At 49.8% G+C, this 9,678-nt stretch overlaps 1 protein-coding gene across 4 annotated transcripts; it reads right to left on the bottom strand.

The window, feature by feature from the left end:
- Nucleotides 1–380: 380 nt before the first annotated feature.
- On the bottom strand, nucleotides 381–5,435 carry PNMA8A (PNMA family member 8A). 4 transcript variants are annotated; one of them, XM_071087213.1, is made up of 3 exons: nucleotides 5,207–5,435; nucleotides 3,607–4,984; nucleotides 381–2,515 (listed from the first exon to the last, which is right to left on the bottom strand). In XM_071087213.1, the coding sequence occupies exons 2-3, from the start codon at nucleotides 4,901–4,903 to the stop codon at nucleotides 2,499–2,501; spliced, it is 1,314 nt and encodes a 437-aa protein (XP_070943314.1). In that variant the 5' UTR covers nucleotides 4,904–4,984; nucleotides 5,207–5,435; the 3' UTR covers nucleotides 381–2,498. The 4 variants fall into 4 exon arrangements, with proteins under 4 accessions (XP_070943314.1, XP_011734338.2, XP_011734337.2 ...); XM_011736036.3 differs by having other exon boundaries at nucleotides 3,534–4,984; XM_011736035.3 differs by having other exon boundaries at nucleotides 3,534–4,984; nucleotides 5,128–5,417.
- Between the last annotated feature and the right edge of the window lie 4,243 nt (nucleotides 5,436–9,678).

Raw genomic sequence — 9,678 nt, forward strand, 5'->3', positions numbered from 1 at the left:
AGGAGGTAGAGGCTGCAGTGAGCTGAGATCGTGCCACTGACCTCTTGGCTTCTGTGTGAGGGAATAGGAGGGGAGCGAAAGGTTTTCATCTTCCAGCTGTTTATAAAAATATAAACTGGCACTTTGAGGTAATTTGCATCACCCAATACCTCTTCTAGAAACCCCAAGATCTGTGGGACGTCCTTCCACATCGGTGGAAAGCCATTCGCAAAGAGGACAAACAGTTTCTCCTCTCGTGGATCATTAACAGTTCTCAAAGCTTGAACCCGTATCTGATAACCAGTCATGTCTGGCTGAGGGCACTGTTTGAAGGGGGAACCCTTTCCTCAAATTTAATAGTCCATGCAATCCCCACCTACAAAAGAGAAAACTTAACAGGACACAATTTGCTAAACTTTATTTTATACATACACGTTTACATTTACTAGTCATGGTGTCAGCCTGTTAACACAATGAAGCCGTAATGGACCCGTTTTGAAATTAGAAGTTGGACAGTTGCAGGCTTTGGTCTCTTCAAGAGTGCAGTTCACCCCTGGGTTTCGTTTGGCACACACCCCAGGAGCACCTCGATGCACACAGCTGCGTAGCTGCTCTCTTTTCTCTTGTATTTTTCAGTCAGACTCATTCAGGATTTTGAAATGAATCACCACGAGAAATGTGTTTTAAAGCTGAATCACTGAGAACATCTAACAACTGTTCACATTCTTTAGCACAAAAACTGAAGTCGGAAAAGATGCCCTGAAAACTTGCAAGGGCTAATACTCTATGATAGAATATTACTACTGTTCACCATGTTAACACGTTTACTTGCTACCATACAACTGAAGCATCACGGCAGGACAAGAGCATGTGAATGACGAAAGGAAACTTGCTTTCAGGGCGTCAGATTATAGGACATGCACAGGACTGAATTTCTTCCACTTCTAACCTCGCTTATCAGTCGCATTTACAAGAAACTCAATTTTAAGCAAAGAGATGCCAGAAATAACTAACTCAAGATGTGTACAAAAACAAGTTAACCTATAAACACAAGGTAATATTCTGATAGTCTTCAATGTGACTGGTTTGCTTTCCAACATATCTGAGTAGTCACTTTTGAGTTTTTTAAACACGTGAAAAAAATAAATTCAGATTACATCTTTGTGGACATCTAGGATACAGTCTGGAAACCATTACCTCAGGAACCCTGCCCTCTCCCCTACACATGGGCACGCAACCACACACACACACACACACACACACACAAATAATGACACGTGGTGGTCTGGTCTAATATAGTGTGTCTAAATTCAGAGGGCAGACATTAACAGCCTCGATCTCTGATCTCTTGACCTGGTTTTGTTTGTTTGTTTGAGACAGAGTCTCACTCTGTCGCCAGGCTGGAGTGCTGTGGCGCAATCTCGGCTCACTGCAACCTCCGCCTCCCGGATTCAAAAAATTCTTCTGCCTCAGCCTCCTGAGTAGCTGAGATTACAGGCGCGCGCCACCACGCCTGGCTACTTTTTGTATTTTTAGTAGACGTGGGGTTTCACCATGTTGGTCAGGCTGGTCTCAAACTCCTGACCTTGTGATCCACCCACCTCGGCCTCCCGAAGTGCTGGGATTACAGGCGTGAGCCACCACGCCCAGCCAACAGCCAAGTTTTAAAATATTCTTTCCCCTCTTACTTATATATAACGTGAGTAGTGACCTTCTGCTACAAAGATGGTGACAGTTTGGTGCAAAGATGGTGACAGTTTGGTAGATGGATGGAATTACAGCTGGGGACCTAGGAATACCTGCATCCTTTCCTACAATCACCCCGCTTCCCCACAGGATTCCTGAGAGGGCTCATCCCAAATGGGAATCAAAGTGCCATTTTTACTAACAGACTCTAAAACTCAAAGACTTCAAGGTCTAGGCAGACATTCTTTTTCTCTAAAACTAACTCTTGGGACCTCCTGGCTAGATAACTGGAGGATGGAAGCTGGAGACTGAAGGGGCAATGAAGCCAGGTTTGCAGTGAAGGTCCTGGCTTAACTTACCCCGCTGGTTACACGAGAGAAAGGCGGGAGGAAGAATACAGCGGGGCCACCCAGCTCCTCCAAACGCCAGGGCCTGCAGAGGTTGCTGACCATTCCGAGTAGGGAGCAAGGCATGGAGGAGAAAGGCTGAACATGGATGAGTGTAACAGTGACCCTGCTCATGCATAAAGGGGAATGAATGTTCTAGAATTTTCCCAATCTTCTTACCAACTCTCCTGACTCCGAAGGGAAGGTGAGTAGAGGAGGTGGTGAAATGGCAGGCCTGGTAGAGAAAAGGGCATAGAGGTCTACCACCCTTCCCCAACTCCCTCCCACCCAAGACCTCACCTATCGTTTACCTCAGAGCCAGATCTCTATCAACAGGGTCCCTAAGAGAGTCCAAAGTCTTATTTTATTCAGTGACAAGAGAAAACTTGGTTGACTTGGAACTTCTTCCTTGTTCTTTCAACTCCTCAGTACGGGTGGTCCCCCAGATCAAACCTTTCTGGATTCTGCAAATAAATGAGAGAACAGCTCAAGAAGGGAAGCAGAGAGGTGTCATTAGGAAATACATTACTTCCAAGAAACTTCTGGGTCCCTGAACATTTCTATTCCCCATCCAGGCCTCTAGAAAATTCCACCCTTAAAGCCACATACCCTGCAAACACCATAACTCCAAAGGATTTTTTTTTTTTTTTTTTTTTTGGGACAGGGTCTCACTCTATCACCCAGGCTGGGGTGCAGTGGTGTGATCTTGGCTCCCTGCAACCTCCACTTCCTAGGTTCGAGCAATTCTCATGCCTCGGCCTCCCCAGCAGCTGGAATTACAGGTGCCCACCACCATGCCCAGCTAATGTTTGTATTTTTAGTAGAGATGGGGTTTCACCATGTTGGCCAGGCTAGTCTCGAACTCCTGACAACAGATGATCTGCCCACGTTAGCCTCCCAAATCATTAAATTCTTTTTTTTTCTTTTTTGGAGACAGAGTCTCACTCTGTCACCCAGACTAGAGGGCAGTGGCACAATCTACGCTCACTGCAACCTCCGCCTCCCGGGTTCTAGAGATGCTCCTGCCTCAGCCTCCCCAGTAGCTGGGATTACAGGCGTATGCCACCACGCCCAACTAATTTTTTGTATTTTTAGTAGAGATGGGGTTTCACCATGTTGGCCAGGCTGCTCTTGAACTCCTGACCTCAGGCGATCTGCCCACCTTGGCTTCCCAAAGTGCTGGGATTACAGGTGTGAGCCACCAAGCCTGGGCCCAAACCATTAAATTCTCATCAAGGAAGATGGGTCAGAGGTAGTGGCAAATGACCACAGTGACACTCATTGATAAACAACCGGTTGGTGGGTTTGCTCTGTCATCTCCTGCCCACCAGATGTTCCCAGCATCAGCCTTCAGGGGCTCCTGGGAGGGCAGTCTGGGCTCTTACCCTCCTCAACTGGTGTGTCATCCACCTCCCGCCATGCACCAGGGTCCTCCTCATCACCCGCTTGACCCACCACCTCCTCAGGTTCCTCTGCCCCCACCTGTCACTCCTAGCTAGTCCTGCCTCATCCACTTGCTGGATGACAGCCCAGTCACTTCTGCTGTCATTCTCACCATTGGTGGCACGCCGAGGAGAGCCTTCTGGCTTGGCCTTCAGATCCCTAGAAGTTGAGGCTGTTGCCTCGGCAGACTGCTGGCCTCGAGGGGCCTTCTGAACTGATGCCTCCCTTCTTGAGCCCGGCCCTTTCTTTGGCATCACCGGCTTCTTCCTGCCGTCTTCTGAGTCGACCAAGACGTAAGAGACAGGGCCCAAGCTCACCTTCTTCTTCTTCCTCATGGGGTTCTTGGCGGAGACCCAGGCCATGGCCTTCTTCTTTGGTGGGCTTTCATGGCCACCATCTTGGTCTGACTCAGAGGCGCCTCCTGGGCTCTCGGCTTCTGCCCGAGCATCCTGAGATGGCTCTCTGGGACCCTTCCAGGCACATTTCGCCATGGGCTTCTTCAAAGCCAACTCCTCCTGCTTCACACAGGGCTTTCTGCTGCCCTTGATCGGCTCTGAGATTGCCATGCTTTCAGCATCACCCACCTCAGGATCCTCCAAGTTGGCTGTGCTGTTGGAATTGATGCCTTTGGGTTTTTTCCAGGGCACTGCTTCCTGCTTGGGGTTCTTCTTCTGCTTCTTTCTCCTGGAGCGAGTCTTAGCTCCAGCCTTGCGAACCAAAGGTTTGGGAGGGTCATGCTGGTCTTCCGTGGCATTCCAGTTGTTGGGGTTCTCCGTCTTTAAGGCAGAACCCACCTCTGCTGCAAGCCCCGGTTCTTTCTTGACCTTCTTCCCTGCTGCTAAAGCCCAGGCTGTCATCTCCTCAAACTCAGCAGCCTCGTGGGCCCTGGCTTCCTCCCGGCTGCGGATCTCAGCATCCATGCAGAAGATGATCTGTACCACCGCTCCCAGAAGCACCCCCAAAGCTTCTGCCCAATTCTCTGGCGGCTGATGCTGGTTCTGGGACAGTGTGGGGTGGTTGAGCTGGAGCAGGCGGACCACATCCTCCCAGGTGCGTCCCTCGGCATCCAGGAATTCATTCAGATTTTTTAAAAACTCAGCATCCTGGGTAGGGTCTCTACAGACCACTCTCCAGACACCACCCCTTCCTGGGAATTCACGGGGGATGGTGCTCAGATTCACACCTTCACCAACCTCAATGAGGGCAGCTTTAACATTCTCTTCCCTCACAAAAATCTTGTTGAGCACGCGGTACGGGCCCAGTGGGGAGAGGACCCCATTCAAGGTCTCCTCAATTTCTGCTTGGCCACAGTCCTCTGGGATGCCTGTGACCAACAAGGACCTGTGGATGTCCACTTCCATTCCCCTGCACCAATCCTCCAGAAGGTTCATCGCCATGGTCTTGGACATTTAGCGGCTTTGACCCTACTACGTGTAGTAAAGAGTCTATTAGGTGGGCGTGGGCTGCAGCGGTCCCCAAAAACAGTAATCCTGCAAGGTGAAAAGGGAGCAAGGTCAGGTTTCCAGAAAGATGGCCAAGCTCACAGATCCTAGCTGCCCCCTCCGCGGCTGGCCTGCAGGAGGCCTCGCGCTTTCCCAACACCCTCCTCCCCAACCCAGACCCCGGTGCTCACACGTGTCCCAGAATCTGCAGCAAAAGGCTCTCGGTTCCTCCCCCGGGCCTGACGCTCCGCCTGCCCGGCCGGGACTTACTTGGCAGCCCAGCCTCTGACCGCCCAGCCAGGCCAAGGAGGGGCAGCCGGAATGCAGCTGTTTCCCAGTCGCTGGCTCCGGCTACCCCAGCACCGCTGTTAGAGGCAGAAAGGACCAAGAAGGCGCCGTCCGCCCCGACTCCGGCCCGGGCGGGTCACGCGGCGTCCAGCCTCGATCCTGTTAGCTGCGCTGAGCCAAGGCTGGCGTCGCAGCGCGCGCCTGCGCACTGGCTCCCGCACCGCCGCTCGGGGGTCTTGGGCTGCGCAGGTGCCGACGTCTCCATGGCAACCGGGCGTGGGTTGCTAGCCCTCAGCCAGGCCTGTGTGCCGCCGCTGCAACTGGGCCTGGGGAGCCGGGTGCAAGAGTGGCCTTTTCAGGTTGCAGAGCAAGGGGGTCTGGATACATCCCGGTGGCGCCTCCACGGAGGCCCACTCTTTCCACCCAACTGGCCCTCGAGAACGGGGATTAGGTCGCTGAGAAGCGCTAACATCTATGGGTGCACCCACTGACTGTATTATCCTCTGCTCCACTGTTGGATTCACCCAACGCAACTCTTGGAAGACACTAGAAATCAAGGAAGGAGGAAAACGAGGCTTTAATCTTCTTGGGTTCCTCTAAAAAAAAAGCCACAGCTCCTGTTGGGCTTGTAGCCTTCTCTGATACAAGCTCCTGAGTTCTTCTAGGAATTTCCAGAAACTTCTAGAAATTTCACTCTCGTCCCCGACCCCTTCTAGCATGAGGATAATGCCTCTCTTTTTCTTGTTTCCTCAGCGTGATGCAGGGCAGGTTCTTGGCGTCCTCCAGGCAGGGGACAATGTTACAACTTAGTGACTGCGCCTACAGATAAGTGTTAGTCCAAACTGCAACCATTTTGTAAGCCCCCCACTATTTTGCAGGTCTTTGTCAAAGTGAAATATTCCACGAGGGTGCCGGCTGTGAGAAACATCCTGCCTAACCACCTGACCACAAGGTGGACAAAGGCCCAACTAAATAAACATCCCGATCATATTCTGCCGGGAGAAAGTGCAAAGAACACCACATTCCACCAGAACAAGGGCCAGAATCTCCTCAACATGGAACCACCTTATCAATATCCTGCTGGGCAGCAAGCCATACTGCCCAGACCCCTCCAACCCATAACTATAAGTACCCCCAGCCTATAAGCAGGGGTGGGCTCTGGCACTAGGCTCGTTCCCAACTCCCACAGGTGTCTGCAGTATACCTGGGTTGCTGTTGAGCCGCCTTCTGTCTGTGTCTTTCTTTAACCCTCACCTTCCCTCCAAAATCTAACGAGGAAGGCTACCCTCTAGGCAGTGTGCTGAGAATAGCAGCTCAGGGGCAAGGCTGCAGTCACATGTATACCCACTTTTAATGACGTGCTAATTAAGGGGTGGGTTTTCAGAATTAGCTAGCAAATTGGCAGTAACTTATGGGTGTTGCCATGGCAATGGTAAACTGTCATGGTGCTGGCGGGCATGTATTATGGAGAAGGGCTTTCGGTGCCTTTTCAAGGTTTTGGTCAGTCTTCAGTGTGGTCCTCAGTGGTGTCCCCTGGGCCTCCTACCTCAACCTTGCTGCCCATGAGCAAGAACTTGGTTAATAGTATATTAAAGCCGGGCGCTGTGGCTCACACATGTAATCCCAACACTTTGGGAGGCTGAGGAGGGCGGATCACTTGAGCTTGGGAGTTTGAGACCAGCCTGGGCAGCATGGCAAAAGCCCGTCTCTACCAAAAACGCAAAAAATTAGTGCAGATATTTATTTGAGAGCTTCAGCGTATGAGCAGTGAGTATTCAAAGCGGTGGGACTCCATGTAGCTACCTAGGGAAAGGCTTAGAGAAGGAGGTCACAGACAGTGCCCTGGGAACTCTGTGCTGAAGAAGAGAAGGAGGCAGCGAAGGAGAATAGGAAGGAGTGAACAAGGAGTTGGGAGGTGACCCAGGACAGTGTGGCTGGAGAAAGTTTGTCCAGAGGGATAGAGGGGTCAGCCATGTTAAATGCTACCAAGAGAAAGAGCAAAATGAAGTCAAAGATGTACTATTCACTTTGGAAAGATGTAGACCATCGGTGACTTGAATAAGAGTTACCATAGAGGGCTGGGCGCGGTGCTCACGCCTGTAATCTCAGCACTTTGGGAGGCCGAGGCGGGCGGTCACGAGGTCAGGAGATCGAGACCATCCTGGCTAACACGGTGAAACCCCCATCTCTACTAAAAATACAAAAACAATTAGCCGGGTGTGGTGGCGGGCGCCTGTAGCCGCAGCCACTCGGGAGGCTGAGGTAGGAGAATGGCGTGAACCGGGAGGCGGAGCTTGCGGTGAGCTGAGATGGCGCCACTGCACTCCAGTCTGGGCGACAGAGTGAGACTCAGTCTCAAAAAAAAAAAAAAAAAAAAGAATTATTCTAGAGAAGTAGTTGGGATCCCCATGGGAATGGGAAGAGGAACCTCTGCATCCAGGACATCTGGGTCCAGGAATGCTAGTAGGAGTGAAGGTAGGAAAACGAAGACAGGCCAGGCATGGTGGCTCACACCTGTAATCCCAGCACTGTGGGAGGCAGGCAGCTCACCTGAGATCAGGGGTTCAAGACCAGCCTGGCCAACATGGAGAAACCCCGTCTCTACTACAAATACAAAAATTAGCCGGGCATGGTGGCGCATGCTTGTAATCCCAGCTACTTGTGAGGCTGAGGCAGGAGAATCACTGGAACCCAGGAGGTGGAGGTTGCGGTGAGCCGAGACTGTGCCATTGCACTCCAGCCTAGGCGACAAGAGTGAAACTCCGTCTCACAAACAAACAAAAAATAAGTACATTATTTAAAAAAAATAAATAAATATAGGTTAAAATAGTGAATTTTATGTTACATATAATTTACTACAAAAGTGAACAAATAATGCGTTACAGAATGGAGAGATGGGGGCAAGGTAGGGAGAGAAACGCCTTCAGCTTTGCCTCAAAAGCCAGGTGTCAGCTTCCTGCAGAACCAATACGCCTAACAGTCCTGGCTGCCCCTTGAGGAATGCCACTCAACCCCAGTGTGTGCACACAGAATCAAAGTTCTGGAACTTTCTCTTCGAGGAGAAAAGAAGATATCTCAGTGTGTTTGAAAATTCTGCTAAGTTGTCAGACCAAAAAATAAATAAATAAATAAATAAATAAATAAATAAATAAATAAATAAATAAACGAACCAATAAAAGAAGAAGAAAATCATCAATCTGGATGGGATAAAAAGTAAATTTGTACTAGCAGTGGATTGTAAAACATCATAACTAAAATGAGATGGAATGGATGTTTGCTGAATCTCAGAGGCTTTTGCTATGTTTGCCAAGTAGTTTTACAAATGCGGGTGCTTGTTTGTGATGCAGGCTGCAGACAAAGTTGCTGCAGTGGAAACTGAGTCACACAGTGGGGTGTTGGAGGAGGAATGTGACCCTCAGGTACAGGGAAATTAGACACTCTCCGTTTTTTCTTATCTCTTTTTCAGTTATTTATTTTGGCATGCAGGGGAATGATAGACACTGAGGTTTGATAAATATTGGATTTTTAAATGCAGTGATACTCAAAGTGACTACCTCTGGGGAGACGAAGAGGGCAAATCATATGGGAGGTGGGACACAGCCTCTTTAAACAATAATTTGGTTTAAAGATGTGTAAATAAATTTAGCATAGTATTAAGATTTGATAAAGAATGGCAAGGGATACATAGGGTTAATTACATAAATCTCTTTTTTTTTTTTTTTTCTGAGACAGAGTCTCACTCTGTCCCCCAGGCTGGAGTGCAGTGGTGCACTCAGCCTCCACCTTCCGGGTTCAAGAGATTCTCCTCCCTTAGCCTCCTGAGTAGCTGGGATTATAGGCACACACCACCACACCAAGCTAATTTTTGTATTTTTAGTAGAGACGGGGTTTCCCCATGTTGCCCAGGTTGGTCTCAAACTCTTGACCTCAAGTGATCCACCTGCCTCAGCCTCCCAAAGTGCTGGGATTGCAGACATGAGCCACTGAGCCCAGCCAATAATGCTAAAAAGGCCGGGCGCGGTGGCTCAAGCCTGTAATCCCAGCACTTTGGGAGGCCGAGACGGGCAGATCACGAGGTCAGGAGATCGAGACCATCCTGGCTAACACGGTGAAACCCCGTCTCTACTAAAAAAATACAAAAAACTAGCCGGGCGAGGTGGCGGGCGCCTGTAGTCCCAGCTACTCGGGAGGCTGAGGCAGGAGAATGGCGCAAACCCGGGAGGCGGAGCTTGCAGTGAGCTGAGATCCGGCCACTGCACTCCAGCCTGGCCGACAGAGCGAGACTCCATCTCAAAAAAAAAAAAAAAATGCTAAAAAAAAAAAAAGTGTAAATAAATTTAGCATAGTATTATAGTATTAAGATTTGATAAAGAATGGCAGGGGATGCATGAGGGTTAGTTATATAAATATCTTTTTTTTTTTTTTTTTGAGACTGTGAGTCTCACTCTGTCACC

Source organism: Macaca nemestrina, chromosome 20 (assembly GCF_043159975.1).
Source record: "Macaca nemestrina isolate mMacNem1 chromosome 20, mMacNem.hap1, whole genome shotgun sequence".
NCBI lineage: Eukaryota > Metazoa > Chordata > Mammalia > Primates > Cercopithecidae > Macaca > Macaca nemestrina.

Bases quoted from the DNA above. Each gene is read 5' to 3' on its own strand.
- PNMA8A (XM_011736036.3), bottom strand. From the start codon at position 4,903: ATGTCCAAGACCATGGCGATGAACCTTCTGGAGGATTGGTGCAGGGGA. The intron at 2,516-3,533 runs GTGGGGGCAGAG...ATTTATTTGCAG, and splicing joins GGACTAGCTAGGAGTGACAG to AATCCAGAAAGGTTTGATCT.